The sequence below is a fragment of the Babesia bigemina genome, scaffold Bbigscaff_73311 (genome assembly GCF_000981445.1).
Source record: "Babesia bigemina genome assembly Bbig001, scaffold Bbigscaff_73311".
Lineage (NCBI taxonomy): Eukaryota > Apicomplexa > Aconoidasida > Piroplasmida > Babesiidae > Babesia > Babesia bigemina.
Window position 1 is genome coordinate 1 of NW_012237294.1, and position 18,530 is coordinate 18,530.

The window sequence follows — 18,530 nt, forward strand, 5'->3', positions numbered from 1 at the left end:
CATCGCATCCTCTACCCACTCTACATCAGCCCCGTTTACCCACTCTACATCGCCCGCTTTATCCACCTTACATCGCCCCTTAACCACTCTACACCGCTCCCTAACCCACTCTACATCGCCTTTTTAATTACACTTACCATCCCCTTCATCACCTCCATTAACCTTTCTGACTGCCCCGTCACCTAATTTTGCAAAATTTCATCGTCCCCTAAAAATTGCCTAAATCGTCTCCAAAAAATTACCTTAACCAAACTTGACCAAATTTTTGTCATCTTAATTTCCATCACTTCCCTCTCCTCCCTCTTCACCTTCCTTAACCTCCCCGGTGGCCCTGTCACTTAATTTTGCAAAATTTCATCGACCCCTAAAAAGTGCCTAAATCGCCTCAATAAATTTAACTTAACCGAAGTTGACCAAATTTTGGTTATCTTAATCTCCATCACTTTTCTCACTTCCCTCTCCACCTCCCTTTACCTCCCTGACTGCCCTTTCACCTAATTTTGCAATATTTCTTCGACCCCTAAAAATTGCCTAAATCGCCTCCAAAAAATTACCTTAACCAAACTTGACCAAATTTTTGTCATCTTAATTTCCATCACTTCCCTCTCCTCCCTCTTCACCTTCCTTAACCTCCCCGGTGGCCCTGTCACCTAATTTTGCAATGTTTCTTCGACCCCTGAAAATTGCCTAAATCGCCTCCAAATAATTACCTTAACCGAACTTGACCAAATTTTTGCTACCTTAATCTCCTTCACTTTCCTCCCTTCCCTCTCCACCCTCACCACCGCCGCCCGCCGCAACTACGTCTCCTCCGTCAAGGCGCTCCTCACCGCGTTCGCGGACAAGGTCGGCCAGGAGTTGCGGGAGTTGCCGGCGGAGATTGACAGGGATTTGACGATCGGGTTCAAGGGGTTGATGAAGACGTTGGAGGATGGTAGTACGTCAGCTAAAATTACTGGGAAAGAAAATATTAAGAAACTTAGCGAACTTGCAAATTTGCCATCTGGCACCGGTGAGCAGAAGAAAAAGGCGTTCAAAAAGTTGTCTGAAAATTTCAACTCATTTTGGAAGCCAATCAACGAATACATTGTCCCAGAAATCCCAAGAGAACCTTAAGAAATCATGCTACAAAGAAATCCACCAGTTCTAGTCGGCGACAGGGATCCACATCATTATGCCGACAATCTTGCCAAAGTTCAACAAAAATTGGATGACCTTCTTAACCATCTTAAAAATGTCCCTGATGATAGAAAATACCTCTATGATAATAAATTCACCTCCCTCCTCACCACCCTCTCCTCCTCCCTCCACCTCCTCACCCCCTCCCACTTCGCCAACCCCCGGCACCCGGAGCTGCTCGATGCGGTCAGAGCGGGGCTGGAGGGGTTTGTCGAGCAGATGGAGCGGGTGTATGTGAACGGGTATGATGGGCATGAGGAGAGCATTAATATTGATAAATTAGTTATAGATGGAAGTAATAACGACAAGAAATTGACGGATGACGGCCGAAATTTGTCGAAGGTATTTTTGACCATCATGAACACTATTTACGACGATCTTCACAAATTGCATTTCGAGTGCGAGCATTACTGGAAAGATAACAAACTTTGCGAAACACAAAAGGAGAAAGACAATCCGCTCGGTTTATACCTTAAACGATGTGGTTACACAGTCGCCAAGAAAGAGACATCCAAGGACGGCGAATCGCAATGTAAGACAGGTGTCACTGGTGGAGTAATATTCAGTAAGCTTGTAGCAACCACTGCAAGCACATCCGGTACGTACAAACTTATTGATATCACCGAAAGTATTGCAACTCACCTCAACAACTACAACGACGTATGCCACCTATCCACATTAACATCTAAAAGGCACCCATGTTCAGTCTACGAAATGCTCTGTTGGCTGACCGGACTCCCGCATAATCCGGCATATTTGTCGTTGCGCGCTGACGCTCTACCGTCATTGATGCAGTCAGATAAGCCAACGACGGATAAGGATGACGACATCGACATAGACTTCTATGACCACACGTCGCTATACATTGATACCTACCCCAAAAGGACAACATACAGCGATATCGATACGCTGATAGAATACCTGTGCTCTCGATCATATGATGTAATAACGTGTATCGCTGGCACTGGAGACGCTGAAACGGTCTATGGCAGTGACTTTTGCAACAACGCCATAAGATTGCATTATCCGCAAAACGGTAGCGATTGTCTTGACATGTTGCTCGACATTCTGCGTCGATTGTTCTTACCGCTTAAATTCTTGCAGCGGCAGTGCGGCGTAAGCGTATTGTACAATGGTTGGCGCCAATGTTACTACGGTAGAGACGTCTCCACAGCCAACTGGCCGTGCAAAGAGCATTCTAGGTCAGAACCTAAGTGCGAGTCAAATTGTCAAGCAAAGTGCGAACCAAATTGCCAAGCAAAATCACCACTAATGAGCTACCTAAACGACTGTCTCCCGGGTCATTTACCGCATCAGCTGACCAAAATAGGTTGCAAAGTTGAGTGCTCCACGTGCAGTGCTAGCAAACCAGGAATGCCTTGCTTGACTCCCCTAGGTTTCAAAGGTTTTTCAGGAAGCAACCGTGCAGGTACAGACATATGGGACGTCCTTGATAAATGGGTCAATATACACCATTTCAAAGACATATTCTGCCTCAATACAAAGACGCCTTCATCGTTACCAGAACACTTCGGTTTTGCTTTGTCTCTTGCTAAGAACCTTAATGATAGCTACACGACGCAAAGCAATAGCATGGAAACCGTTAATGATAAGTTCAAAGGCGCCATGAAAAGTGTGTCTATGAAGCTGTATTCCGATCCATCCAAACTTACGCAAGCTGTGACAAACGCATATGGCGCGACGTCAATTAGACATTCCGATTGCAGTCAACATCTCATGAACCTTACACGTGATGGAATATGCGCGGATGCAGGAGTGTACTGCGCTCCGTTCCTCTACTCACTATGCAGCGATTACTGTACCTACCGCCGTAGAAAGCATGCTGGCACATACCTTTCCTGGGCAGTGTACCTACCATGGAACCTATGGAACTATCTAAGAAGTCTTTACGACGAATTCTGTGATATTGTATGCAAGAACTGGGGATGCCGGTCGTGTTTGAACAGCGATACCTGCAAGCCTGGAGAGCATGGCATTTTGGACAAGTCGTGCAAATGTTCCACTGTTGTAGACTGCGGAGGTGTGTCCCCTACCCTTTACAAATACGGCTTCGTATTCGGCAACGCTGGAAACCTGAAGGTACACAAAAACACATGTTTCCAATTGCGTACTCAATTAATGAATGTTTTAAAATCATCATATTTCACTGACCTGTTCAACGAGTGCGACGAATTCATATTCACCATCCGCGCTCCCTTCTTCTGGACCACCGTAGCCCTCTGGCTCCTGTCTCTGTTGTACCTCATCCACATCATGGTCATCCGCCTCGACCTGCTCCACATCAAATCGCATTTGCATAGTCCCTCGAGTCATCGTATAGCTGCTCAATCACTACTCGCCGCTGCACGTGTTAACAAGCTTAACAGGGTGTTTTATCTGCAGCCTTAATCGTACTCACGTGTTCACTATCTACACTCACCTAGCATATCACCTACTCACCTATACAACTAATTGTTGTCTAATGTTCTGTATCACTCATTAATCGTTGTATGTGATTGTGTAGTAGTTAACTAAAGTGCTGACCAACGTGTTGACCGACGTGCTGACCAACGCCATGACCAGAGTGGTGACCAATGTGCTGACCAATGCATTGACCAACGAGGTGACCATAGCAACTGACCAGAGTGGTGACCAAAGTGTTGACCAAGGTGCTGACCAATGTGCTGACCAGAGTGGTGACCAATGTGCTGACCAATGTGCTGACCAATGCCATGACCAGAGTGCTGACCAAAGTGGCGACCAACGTGCTGACCAATGTGCTGACCAACGTGCTGACCAATGCTGTAGCTAAAGTGTTGACCAATGTGGTGACCAACGTGTTGACCAACGTGCTGACCAACGTGTTGACCAACGTGCTGACCAAGATGCTGACCAAGGGCTGACCATGTGCTGACCAAAGTGGTGACCAATGTGCTGACCAATGCCATGAACAGATGCTGACCAAAGTGGCGACCAACGTGCTGACCATGTGCTGACAAAAGTGGTGACCAAAGTGCTGACCAATGCATGACCCAGCCCTGACCCAAAGCTGACCAAGGGCTGACCAATGCTGACCAAGGGGTGACTACATCGCTCCTCTATCCACTCTACATCGCCCCTTTATCCACTCTACATCGCTCCTCTATCCACTCTACATCGCCCCTTTACCCACTCTACATCGCCCCTTTACCCACTCCACATCGCTCCTTTACCCACTCTTCATCGCCCCTTAGTCCACTCTACATCGCTCCCTAACCCACTCTACATCGCTCCCTAACCCACTCTACATCGCTCCCTAATCCACTCCACATCGCTCCCTAATCCACTCTACATCGCTCCCTAACCCACTCTACATCGCTCCCTTAACCTACTCTACATCGCTCCTTAACCCACTCTACATCGCCCCTTAACCCACTCCACATCGCTCCTTAACCCACCTTACATCGCCCCTTTATCCACTCCACATCGCTCCTTAACCCACTCTACATCGCTCCTTAACCCACTCTACATCGCCCCTTAACCCACTCCACATCGCTCCTTATCCACTCCACATCGCTCCTTTACCCACTCTACATCGCCCCTTAACCCACTCCACATCGCTCCTCTATCCACTCTACATCGCTCCCTAATCCACCTTACATCGCCCCTTTATCCACTCTACATCGCCCCTTAACCCACTCTACATCGCTCCCTAACCCACTCCACATCGCCCCTTTATCCACTCTACATCGCTCCCTAACCCACTCCACATCGCCCCTTATCCACTCCACATCGCCCCTTATCCACTCTACATCCCTCGAATCACCTCGCCATATTACCGCTATGACCTCTATTAACCATCCTAATAACTTGTGCCTTGTCACCCTTCACTTCCCTTCTTCCACCTCTTGCCACTGCCATGTCCCATCATGTTCACCTTAACTCCAAATCTCTCGAATTACTTCGCCTTATTAATGCTATGACCTCTGTAAACCTTAATAATAACTTGTTGATGCCGACCATTCTCTTACTGACGATGCTACTAGAAGAGCCTTGAATGACATTGAGTCCAAGCTCATTAGCCTTGGTCACCTGGCTGGGCAACTTGGGAGTTTCATTGGTGAGAGTGAGAGTGTTAAGAAAGCCGTTAAGAATGCTATTATCGCTTGTTTCGACACTAATCCAGACCTTAAAAATGACCTAAAAGATGATTACTCTTCTCTTGTTACTAACCTTTCTGAGTCTGTCAAGTCTGCTGGCAAGCCTGTTGACACCGAGAAAATTAGGGAGCTTAGTGAGCAAATTAAGAAAGATATTCAGCTTACTGAAGAGACAATTAAGAAGCTTGAATCACCTAAAATTAACTCTCCTCCTTCCCCCTCTCCCTCTGCTGAGCTAGACAAATTGCAGTCCAAGTTGGAGGCTTTGCAGAAAGTGAAGAAGCTTTGTGAATTTTTGACTAATCCTAAGAATCAACAAAATGAGCCTAAAAATATCCTTGTTAACCTCTGTACTGGCCTCGAAAGCTTCCTCGGCTTCAACTCTGCTTCCAAAGGCTACGATGGCAGTGGCATTGTGTACTCCGACCTGGACAGGCTGTGTGACGCGGTGATGGGATTTTTGTATCATATGCTTAAGGATGTCAGCGAGAAACAGCCTTACAGTGTGGGTAAAACAATACTAAATGACATTGTTACTGAGCTTGGAAAAAGATTATCCACCGGGCGTGAGGGTTTTATGGTCATTGCGCAGGTGGCGGAGAGGGTGCGGGAGTATAATGAGAGGGTTAGGAAGGGGAATGATATTGTCAAGAACAAAATTGTTAAATTCGACGGACAAATGAAAGAGCTAAAATCAACGGTAAGTAAAATTTTAAATGATCATTCTGCTGCAGATCATGTCGAGGAGGTCGAGGCGGCCGAGACGTCAATTTGGACAATGGTGCATGAGTTCGTTGGCAACAGCGAGACGTTTGAGGAAAACATGAACAATGCGCATAAATACATTTTAGACTTGAACTCTAATTTACGTGATAAAGTTTTTATTGCTCAAAACAATATTGTCAATGAACGTGATAGGCTGAGTAAGTTGTCCGCTAAAGAGTGGGAAGACTTCAAGGCTATGAAAATAATTATTGATAAAGCTCTGAATAATCTCAGAGACGATGTTAAGGCGGAGATTGCCGAAAAAGTGGACAAGCTTGTGGAGCAGTTGAAAGCTGCGGTGAGGAATATATCGAATCAGCTTAGAAAGCTTAATGTATTATTAAAGGAGTATGTTATAGAGCTGCATAAGTGGATCAAGCATGCTCAGGAAATTGTAAAAACGGCGTCGCAACTGTTAAGGGTAATTAAAGATGAAGTAATTGATCCAGATGGCACAGCAACTAACGGCAAGAAAAATCTCGATAATGCTATTCGTAAGATGAACAGTTCGTTGGAAAAAAAAGCTTCCGAGTTGGAAACGTGGAAGCTGGCTGCTGGTAGCCTTGTTAAGCAAGCTGGGCTGAGGTGTACGGAGATTGCGCATAAAGTGAAGACTAAAGAAGCAGATTCCGATAAAATATATAAACAAGTTGACATATTGAAGCAAAAAACAATAAGGCTATTACGGGCGTACCAATCCGTCCATGGAACTGTTGACAGTTTGGAGGTCAATATTAAGGGAGCGTTGTCCGATTTGGAAGGCAAGATTCAAGAAGATTTGCATACAATCAAAACCAAAATAAAAGTGGCATTGAAAACAGTTGTAAACGCTTTTAAAGGCGGAATTGAAAAGGCTGCGCAAATTGATGGTTCTGACAATGCTGCATCCCTTATTCAAGATTTCTATTATTATATGGATGACAGGAAATCAAACTTGTATAAGTGGGCGGAAAATTCTCAGAATGCCGGTGGGCTGAGTAGTGCCCTTGAAGAGTTAGCTAGGGCTTTTCCGGTTAAACACTTAGGCCCATTGAAAACATTTTTGGGGAAATTTCCCAGCTTTGAGGCAAGCGTATACGGTGAACAGAAAACCTTCTTTACAGCCATCATCGATGATCTCGACGGTAAGGTGGATGAGCAATTGCAGCAACAGGGCAGAGGAAATAGGGTCCAACTCAAGGTACTAAATAATTATATTCAAGAGAAGGAGCGAAAATCATCTGGGAAAAGCCGTTATCAGCAGTTGCTTGAAAACGCTCCCAAGGCGCTAGACGGGTTCAAGAACATGACTGAATTTGGTGAACAACAGGGGCCACTTGGTGAAGGCACCATCAACGGAGCTGAAAGAGCTGTAATTAAGCACTTCACGGATGTCACCGCCCAACTTAACGACATTGCCGGAATGATTGACAGCAACACAAAGACACAAGTTGGAAGTTATGACACCAAGGACGGCATCAAGCAGCGATTGGATGATCTGCAAAAGATTATCACCATGTCAGAATCCGTATCACTTGATTCCAATTTAGATGATAGCATCTTAAGCTCTGTGCAGGGTTTGGCGCTGATCAAAACACAACTACAAGGGCTGAGAGACACAGATGTGCTCGACATCAGCAACAAACTTATTGCCTTATGCAACGTTATCACCAACGCCGCAGATGGCGTCGAAACCAATTTGAAGAACTTAAGCGATGTGCAAATTGCTAAGCAACTAGAGAGCATCAAAGATAAAATTCATGATCTGCAAAACATTAATTTGGAAAAGGTCATTAGAGCAGCCGACAGCTTCGTCAGTCAAGAGGCTGGCTTACTGGGCGAGAAATATGTAAGACAAATCAAGGACTTCGTTGACGAAAGAGTGTCGTTAGCCATAGCTGATTTGACACATCACGCACGGAAAGATTACGTCACCACCATGAAATTGGTACTAGACCAATTCGCCTTCAAAGTCACCACCGAACTCCATGCCCTCCCTGATGCCATCGATCGCGACTTAACCGTAGGCTTCAAGGGCTTCATGAAAGAATTCTACGGCGATGAAAGTGGAAGCAATATTAACAAACTTCAAAAGGTCACTGATGAAAAGGACATCAGCGTACTGTCCTTCGCCTTCAACAATTTTTTCACCGCAATAAACCATTACCTCCAGCAGGAGATCACTAGGCGTAACGATGAAGAGAACAGAAAGAAGAATCCTTCCCTCCCGAAGACACCGGATCCCTACGCATCGAAGCTCACAGCTGTGTACACCGCGCTTGGCAACGTACTCAAACACATCACCGACAAGAATTATTATGACTATAAGATACCCGGTCTACTCGATGAGCTGATGAACGCTGTCAATGGTCTCACGCCGCAAGATTTTGCCGATCCGAACACTGCCATCCTTGATGGCATACGTGTTGGTCTGCGCGGTTTCGTTAACGAGATGAGGAAGGCATACATATCCTCTTATGACTGTGCGAAAGGAATTACGTGGGATGGTACTTTTACGGACAAAGCACCTGAGGAAAGCAGAAATGGTGTGAAAGTCTTCTTGACAATTCAAAAGATGCTTTCCGATGACCTGACTGAGTTGTATACGCAGTTGACTGAAAAGACTGTGTTGCGGGGGCTCAAAATATACGCATCTTCTGATGACAAGGAAAACACGCTAGGTGATCTACTGCAAAAATGCGGGTATAAATTAGGCAGTGAGAATGGTAGGCAGGATGGCGAGGTTCAGTGCTCTGCTAAAATGATGGGCAGAAACATACTTGGTCACCTTACGCAAAATATTCAAAACGCGCACTATAATGAACATCTTAAGCAGTGCAGACCAAATAGGAAACGGTACAACTTCGGACTAATCGATATAATAGCGTGCATCTTCCAACATGTAAATCAATACTACACTGTCTGTCACCTACCAACTGTACAGTCATCTAAGCTGCCATGCAACATTTACCAGATGCTCTCATGGCTCTGTGGCTTAACATATAATCAAGTGTACCCGCAACTATCGCTTAACGCATTTAGCGATTTGTTCGATAAGGGTGAACAATCTGCGCCAGCAGACAGTGAGGACGTATCCTTCGTTGACGAAACTGCCGACGCATTGCCAGCTTATCCACATGAAGTCAGCGTTGCAAATCTCTCGACCACACTTATGGAGGTATGCCATCATTCGTATGAGGTATTGTGTGCAATACTAGGCCACGGACACGCAGGTGGTCGTTACGCCTGTGATTTCAATACGAACCCGGACAAGTTGTCATATCCAAGTAACCCGTCAAAGTGTCTAGACCTATGCATAGAAATACTGATTAGACTATATAATCAACTCTACTTCATATACGTTCAGTGTCATCGTTTATCAAACGCTGTGTCGTGGCGTGATTGTTATTATGGTCGGCACGTGGGCGGTTCGTCATGGGAGTGCAATGAGATACAATGCGCTGACCTAATTGCCAACCAAAGAGGTGCCCAAAAGTGTAACCAAAACGCTGCCCAAACGTGTGAGCAACACCCGAAGTGTGGCATAAAGTCGCCTCTGCAGTCATTCTTGGAGGATGGTCTGCCTGGGTTTCTCCCTCACCCCTTCAAAACACCCAATTGCAAACTAACTTGTGAAGCGCCAAACCATCGTGGCATACCATGCAAAACTCCAATGGGCTTTGCAGATATCAGTGTAACGGCGTCACATACAAAAAAAGGATCGCACCTCGCAGAGGCTTTAGCAGCTTTATGCGGTACACCGAATACACCCTTGGCTGCAATCTGCGCCTCACTTACGTGCTTGTTACAGCGAGCTCCGCAGACCTTGGACGACATGTTCTCATTCTACTATCATCTACTTAAAGGTTGGAATGGTAGTAACAGCAAACGCAATACGCATAAATGCTATGCTTTCAATGATGCCGTCACAAAGGCCCATTTCGGTGAAGCATATCCAGATTTGGATATAACCACGATATTTAAGGGCAGCGATCACAGGACTGGTAATCACGTTAACGGTGAGCTGCATAGTTTATTTACGTGCGATTACGGTAACAAAACTGAAATGGAATGCGGCCGGTATATGCAGCCATTTGGCCACAATATATGGACAGTTTTCTCCGAAGTCAATGCCGACAAATATCTCACTTGGATTGTCTATCTCACGGAAGCATTTTACGATTTACTCAAGAAGCTGTACGAAGAGTGTTGCAAAAACTGCAAAACCCCAGGATCACGGTGTCATGGTAAGACGTGTCACCAGAACTGTTTAGTTTCCCATACCTCCACTCATTCTAAAAACTGTAGGTCAATTGCTCAGTGCCCATTCACACGTCCGACATTATGCAAATACGGATTTGTATTTCAGAGCGAATCAAACCTCAGCGGAACATATGGCCCGGAAACAAAACGAACGTGCCAAGACTTCTGCAACGCATTAAATAAGGTTTTGAAAAAGGGTAATGTTCTTGGCGATTTGACATATATCACCATTCCGAACTTCCTTTGGAAAATTAGAGAAAAATTCTTCTGGACCACCGTCGCCCTCTGGCTCCTCTCTTTCCTCTACCTCCTCCACATCATGGTCATCCGCCTCGACCTCCTCCACATCAAATCGCATCTACGTAGTCCCTCGAGTCATAGGATTGCTGCTCAATCACTACTTGCTGCTGCAAGAGTTGGAAGACTCAGCAAGATATCGTACCTTCAACCATAATCGTACTCACGTGTCTACTATCTACACTCACCTAGCATCTCACCTACTCACCTATACAACTAATTGTTGTCTAATGTTTTGAATCACTCACTCATCGTTGTACGTGATTGCTTGGTAGATTAACTGATGTGGTGACCAATGTGCTGATCAAAGTGCTGACCAAAATGGTGACCAACGTGTTGACCAACGTGTTGACCAACGTGCTGACCAAAGTGTTGACCAACGTGGTGACCAAAGCCATGACCAACGTGGTGACCTATGTGCTGACCAACGTGGTGACCAATGTGATGACCAATATGCTGACCAAGCACCTGACCTAAGTGCTGACCAAGGTGCTGACCAAAGGCATGCCCAAAGTGGTGACCAAAGGCATGACCAAAGTACTGACCAAAGGCATGACCAAAGTGGTGACCAAAGGCATGACCAAGGTGCTGACCAATGCCATGACCAAGTTGATGGTCACGGCAGCGATGACATGGTTACGGCAGCGATGACATGGTCACGGCAGCGATGACATGGTCACGGCAGCGATGACATGGTTACGGCAGCGATGACATGGTTATGGTCACGGCAGCGATGACATGGTCATGGCAGCGATGACATGGTTAAGGCAGCGATGACATGGTTACGGCAGCGATGACATGGTTATGGTCACGGCAGCGATGACATGGTCATGGCAGCGATGACATGGTTAAGGCAGCGATGACATGGTCACGGCAGCGATGACATGGTGACTTAAGTGGTATTTATCATCCACTCCACATCGCCCCTTTACCCACTCTACATCGCTCCCTAACCCACTCTACATCGCCCCTTATCCACTCTACATCGCCCCTTAACCCACTCTACATCGCTCCCTTATCCACTCCACATCGCTCCCTAACCCACTCCACATCGCTCCCTAACCCACTCTACATCGCTCCCTAACCCACTCTACATCGCCCCTTTATCCACTCCACATCGCTCCCTAACCCACTCTACATCGCCCCTTTATCCACCTTACATCGCCCCTTTATCCACCTTACATCGCTCCCTATTCCACTCCACATCGCCCCTTTATCCACTCTACATCGCTCCCTAACCCACTCCACATCGCTCCTTTATCCACCCTACATCGCTCCCTTCTCCACTCTACATCGCCCCTTTATCCACCTTACATCGCCCCTTTATCCACTATACATCGCCCCTTTACCCACTCTACATCGCCCCTTTATCCACTATACATCGCCCCTTAACCCACTCTACATCGCTCCTTTATCCACTCTACATCGCTCCCTTATCCACTCTACATCGCTTGAATTACCTCGCCATAATACCGCTATGACCTCTTTAGACCACAATAATAACTTGTGCCTTGTCACCCTTCACTTCCCCTCTTCCACCTCTTCCCACTGCCAAGTCCCATCGTGTACACCCTATCTCCAAATCTCTCGAATTACCTTGTCTTATTAACGCTATGACCTCTATAAACCATTATAATAACTTGTTGACACTGACCATTCTCTTACTGACTCTGCTACTAAGAAAGCCTTGGATGGCATTGACTCCAAGCTCATTAGCCTTGGCCACCTTGCTGGACAGCTTGGCGGATTTGTTGGTCAAAGTGAGAGTGTTAAGAAAGCCGTTGAGAATGCTATTATCGCTGTAATTAACAGTAATGAAGAGCTTAAAAATGATTACTCTTCTCATGTTACTAACCTTTCTGAGTCTGTCAACTCTGCTGACCAGGCTGTTGACACCCGTAAAATTAGTGAGCTTAGTGAGCGAGTTAGTAAAGAAATTCAGCGTCTTGAAGATCAACTTAAACAGCCTAATAACCATCTTAATAATCTTCCTTCTTCCCCCACTCCCTCTGCTGACCCAGACAAATTGCAGTCCAAGTTGGACGCTTTGAAGGAAGTGGAGAAGCTTTGTGAATTTTTGACTAATCGTAATAATGCGTCAAATGATCCTAAAAATCTCCTAGATAATTTATGTTCCGGCCTCGAAACCTTCCTCGGCTTCAACAAAGACTCCAAAGGCTACGACGGCTCTGGCATTGTGTACTCTGACCTGGATAGGCTTTGCGACGGGGTGATGGGATTTTTGTATGGTGTTCTTGATGCAGTGAAGGATGATGATGCAGTTAAAACGTACGATAATATGATGGCTAAAAAGCTAAATGAAGTACTAGACTTGTTAACTAAAAATATTGGCACCGGCCGTGATGGGCTTGCGGTGTCTGTCACGCAGGTGAAGGGGTGGTTGGAGGGGTATGAAGGTGAAGTAAATGAGAAAACAGAAAACGTAAAAAACGAATTAGCCTGGTTAATTAACAATATAAACGGTAATTACAAAAATAAAATTAACGAAAACTCTTCCCTCACTGATCAGTTGTCTGCTTGGTCGGAGGTAATCGGTAACATTGACTTCGACGTCACTAAAATTGAAGAAGAAAAAATAAGTAAGCTTGATAAAGCGTTAAAAGAAAAAGTTATGCATAAAGTGGATACCGTTAAAAGGTCTGTAAAAATGTTGAAGGAGTCGGCAAAAAGTGGCGATGTAATGGATTACGCTCGTAGAGTTGATGAGAGTTTGGAGGCTGAGGAAAAAGAGATTGTAAAGAAAATTGATACACAATGTGAGTGCGTGAAAGATAGACTACACTCGGAGTTTTACAACATTGATCAACGTGTTACAGCTCTAAAGAAGACCAAAGACGGCCACATCGAACATATACAAAATCTCATTTCAGGAGCCCAGCAGGAAATACAGACACTCGAGAATCGCATCAATGAGCATTATAAAGCTGAGCTTGAGCGCAAGTTTGAGATTTTAGATCTCGAAATGGCAAAGATAAAAGCGGCGCCTGGTATTCAAACGGCAGCAGAAAGATCCCGGCTCCATAAGGAGATAGATGATATAAAAAAGGCTGCCCAGGGGATGAGGAAAGAATTTGAAATGGAGTTGATAAACGTAAAAAAAACAGTGGCAGGCGCTGTGAATGGAAGTGGAAGCGATGGACTAATTCAACGAATTAAGAGCGCAGTGATTGGGTTGAAGAAAAACATAGAAGACGATTTGAAATCGTTGAAAAATAAAATCGATGGTGCGATGAAGGAGTATGTGAAGGGATATATCAATGCGGTAAGCGAAAAAGTTAAGGAAATAAAGGGACATGTCGGGGATATTGGCAAGCCATTCAACGATGAAGCCAGGAAAAGTATAGATTTTAATTGGAATATACTCAGAGCTCAGACGAATCGGCGCCTGTCGGAAATGTATGAAAAAAAAGCAGGCAAAAACAGCGGCCACCTTGGCGGACTTCTCGACAAAGTCAGGGAGTATGCTAAAGGCTTGGGATTAAAGTTGAAGCAAGATAAAGGGACAATCGACACGTGGCTTAATAGGGTTCTGACAGATAATGCGGCCGTGAATAATTATATCAGTTCGTATCTCCGGTTTAACGAAACGACTCATGGTAGAAGTTTCAATCCTCAGTATAACGGCCGCCAGAGCGGTGCAGAAAGTGTGAAAGAAGCCATCAGAACTAAGCTTATGTACGAGTTGAAAAACATATCGGTTGCTGGGCCATCAGGCGATGGCAGTAAAATGGAAGATATTTTACAGGAAATTAGTGAAATGTTTCAGAACGTTGCTAAGCAAATTGACACTACTGAGTCTAATAAAGCCGAATTAATAATTACGAAGATTGAGGGGGACCTGGGTGTTTCTTCGTTCACTAGTAATAGTGATTACCAAACGTATAAAGGCTATCTCACATGGGCAATACGAACCACTTTGCTACAGGTGTCTCTTATAGCCAAACAAATCGGCGAGGAAATTAAGGCCGTTTTACAGGATTCTAATATACAGGAAAGCGTGGATGAGGCAATAAAAAAGATCAATTCAATAAAAGAACAATTAGACCTCGATGGATCAGAGCAAAAACATGGCAAGCAGATGCAAAAGGCTTTGGACACGGTAAAAACAAGTATTGACCAGCTTCAGAATGATTTTCATAAATCCCGTCAAGACACAACCTCCTCCACCTACGTCGCCGGATCAAACACGGTTAATGTTGGTGACGGTGTTAAAAGTACCATTGAAAATATACTGAATGGCAAGATTGGCCCGGATTCTAAGATCATGTTCGATGATATCATGACGAATTACAATGCCAACACTACGGAAAAGAGTAACCTTCAGACTTCAATAACAGCCATTGAAACAACTGTTAAGCGCGCCATGCAACAGGACAAAGATGAAATTAATACTCATCAACTTAATAGTTATGACGAAGAACACAGAAAGTATGCCTCAGGTGTTAGCGCTCTCGAACATACTGTCGAGCATCTAGAAACTCTCCCCCAAAAAGTTGCCATTGCTAGGCAAGCCGCGATGAAAAACATCGATGCGTTGAACAATGAAGTAAGTGCCATAAGAACCATAATGGCTAAGTATGTAGAGCCGAGCGTGACCACCGCATCATTAGAGTTAGACAAAACCATTGAAACTTTTCAAACATTGTTACATGAGGTCCATGAAAATGCTCGTGGCGGTGTATCTCAGATGAAAAAAACTCTCCATCATAAAGTCCAATCTACCTTCACCATGATCACCAACCAAGTCCGCACTCTATTTTCAGACGCCCACAAAGCCGACCTGGCTGCGCTCAAGACGCTCGTCGAGGGGCAGAAAGAGGAGATTGAGAAGATCATCAGATCTGCAAAAATTACAGGTGTGATGGGATTGATAAGGAAAATGCATACTAATAAAAGCGACTTTGAACAAATTAGCGAATTTGTGACTCCCGTGAAATTGAAGGCCGTACCAACTAAAGAGGATTTCACTGGCATGTCTTCACACTTCAGGAAAATTGTCGACTCGGTTCTCGAATACACCGAATATCAAGTGTCCACTTCGTCTGGCGATCCTCATAAACGCCTGCCCACCGACCAGTCCGAGAAGGTGAGACATCTCAAGGACGCATTTGATGCCCTTCTTCACTACCTTAAACAAAATGGCGATTCAACTCGGCAGTACCTTTTTGACCATCATTTTGATGATTTACTCGCCTCCCTCAACTCTCTTGTCACCTCCCTCTCTCCCACCTTCACCTCCCCCTCCCCCCTCCTCGCCCCCCTCAAGTCCGGCCTCTCCAACTTCGCCCAGCAACTCGGCCACGCGTACGTGAACAGGTACTCGGGTAAACATTTCAACGGGGGTCTAATTGTTACTAAAACCATTACTGACGACACCAAACAACCTCCTAACTCCCCCAAAACTATTGAGGAATTAACCCCTGAGGGCCGCAACTGCGCCAAGGTCTGCCTGACGATAGTGGAGATACTGGTTAACGATTTTGAAAAATTGTTCACAGCAACTGGTGGCAACAAAAAAATGCAAATTAATCTAGATGAAGGTAACAGACTTGGCGTTTTTTTCAGGGCGAAAGGTTACGATGTCGCCGAAGGTGCATCCACCCAGGACGGTGAGCTGCAGAACAGTAGCGACATGACCGGAGAGAAGATTAGAGAATTATGTGACTATACAATTACGGTGCGTAATAGTGGTGAATATGACCCTAAGACGCAGCAACTTCAAGCAATTGATCGCGGTGTGACAACTTTCGACAGATGGATAAGGTACCTCTACGTCTACCTCTCCAATTACCGTACTGTCTGCCATCTCAAGCACATCGCTAAGCCACGGACACCCACGACGATTAACCAAATGTTACACTGGGTCAACGGGCTGCCGTATACAACCGTCTATAACGAACTTACAGTTCAAGGTTTCGGTGAGCTGTTCGAGAAGCAGGAGGAAGAGGAGCCTGTCGAAGGTGAGATCGTCATTAAAACCGATGACGATGACACGTTGGAGGCTTATCCAGAAGACATCACTGCCGAAAAAATGAGAGACACGCTCACAGATGTATGCCGCTTTACGGATAGAGTGCTGGTCTGCATCCTCGGTCATGGACACGCCGAAGGCAGATATGCGTGCGATTTCAGCACCAACCCAGATGGTTTATTGTATCCTAGCAACGCAAGTGCCTGCTTGGACATGCTGGTGGATATACTGAAACGACTCTATGAGCAGTTTTATTTCCTATTTATTCAGTGCTCACGTGAGAAAGATAACGTGAGTTGGAGAGACTGCTGGTACGGTCGGCACGTCGGTGGCTCAGACTGGAGGTGCAATGAGAAGCAATGCATCAACCAAATGGTCAACCAAAGTGCTGACCAAAAGGCCAACCAAAGCTGTGGCCAAACGTGTGATCGGCACCCTAGTTGCGGTTTGAAGTCACCCCTCCAATCCTTCCTCGAAGATGGGCTTCCGGGTTTCCTTCCTCATTCAATTAAGAAGCCCGGGTGTAAATTAGACTGCACTGTTTCCAACCATAGGGGATTGCCTTGTAAGACGCCAATGGGCTTCGGGGATATTAGTCTAACAGCTTCACGTGCATCCAGAGGCGAACGTATGATGAAACTACTCGATATGTTCTGTGGGCAGCAGACTAGTCCACTGACGAAGCTATGTGGTTACTTCAACTGTCTGCTGCAAATGCCTCCGCAAACGCTGGGAGATATGTTTGCGTTCTACCATAATCTACTTGTCGATTGGAATGGTGCGGCCAAGGGCTTAATAGATGGTCCGAAACATAAGAAAAGTGCGTTCTTTAGCGCCGTTACCAGTGCTAACTTCGGCATTGAGTATCCAGAATTGGACGTATCTACGCTGTTCTTTACATCGAATCATACGGGTAATGGAGGTAATGGTGACCTACTATGCCTCCTCAGTTGTGGCAGTGCATCGTTGACAACAACCTGTGGCCGGTATCTGCAGCCTTTCGGTATGAATACGTGGACAGTATTTTCAGAGAAACACGCAGACAAATACCTCTCCTGGATCGTCTACATCACCGAAACGTTCTATTATTTGCTCGAACAGCTGCTAAAAGAGTGCTGCCGAAATTGCACGTCATCGCAATCCAGGTGCAATGGTAAAGTCTGCCCTAAAACATGTCAAGTCAAATACACGAGTGAAGAAACAAAGTCGCAATCCGTATCAACTATTCATCACACCAAGGACTGCAAATCCATCGCTTACTGCCCCTTTACACGTCCCACTTTATGTAAGTACGGCTTCGTTTTCAAAAGCCTGTCAAACATGAGCGGCACTAGTGGCGATTCCACAAAGCGCACCTGCAAAGATCTATGTCACGCATTGCAAAATGTTCTACTTAAAGGAAAAGTACTCGGCGAATTCACCCATGTCACAATTCCAGAATTTCTGTGGAACATTCGCAGTAAATTCTTCTGGCTCAACGTCGCCCTCTGGCTCCTCTCCTTCCTGTACCTCATCCACATCATGGTCATCCGCCTCGACCTGCTCCACATCAAATCGCATTTACATAGTCCATCATCTCATCGCATCGCTGCTCAATCACTACTTGCTGCTGCAAGAGTTGGAAGACTCAGCAAGATATCGTACCTTCAACCATAATCGTACTCACGTGTCTACTATCTACACTCACCTAGCATCTCACCTACTCACCTATACAACTAATTGTTGTCTAATGTTTTGAATCACTCACTCATCGTTGTACGTGATTGCTTGGTAGATTAACTGATGTGGTGACCAATGTGCTGATCAAAGTGCTGACCAAAATGGTGACCAACGTGGTGACCAACGTGTTGACCAACGTGCTGACCAAAGTGTTGACCAACGTGGTGACCAAAGCCATGACCAACGTGGTGACCAAA

General features: G+C 45.5%; 3 protein-coding genes across 3 annotated transcripts; all 3 read left to right on the forward strand.

Moving 5' to 3' along the window:
* Window positions 1-1,122: 1,122 nt before the first annotated feature.
* On the forward strand, window positions 1,123-3,588 carry BBBOND_0004880 (hypothetical protein, conserved; the record flags this gene model as incomplete). Its single annotated transcript, XM_012915318.1, has 1 exon — window positions 1,123-3,588. One exon carries the CDS (start codon window positions 1,123-1,125, stop codon window positions 3,586-3,588), a length of 2,466 nt encoding a protein of 821 aa, XP_012770772.1.
* Window positions 3,589-5,077: 1,489 nt separating this feature from the next.
* On the forward strand, window positions 5,078-10,779 carry BBBOND_0004890 (hypothetical protein, conserved; the record flags this gene model as incomplete). Its single annotated transcript, XM_012915319.1, has 2 exons — window positions 5,078-5,166; window positions 5,205-10,779. The coding sequence occupies 2 exons, from the start codon at window positions 5,078-5,080 to the stop codon at window positions 10,777-10,779; spliced, it is 5,664 nt and encodes a 1,887-aa protein (XP_012770773.1).
* A 1,534-nt stretch (window positions 10,780-12,313) lies between these two features.
* Window positions 12,314-18,270, forward strand: BBBOND_0004900 (hypothetical protein, conserved; the record flags this gene model as incomplete). Its single annotated transcript, XM_012915320.1, is given in 2 exon segments — window positions 12,314-12,372; window positions 12,384-18,270. 2 exon segments carry the CDS (start codon window positions 12,314-12,316, stop codon window positions 18,268-18,270), a joined length of 5,946 nt encoding a protein of 1,981 aa, XP_012770774.1.
* Window positions 18,271-18,530: the final 260 nt, after the last annotated feature.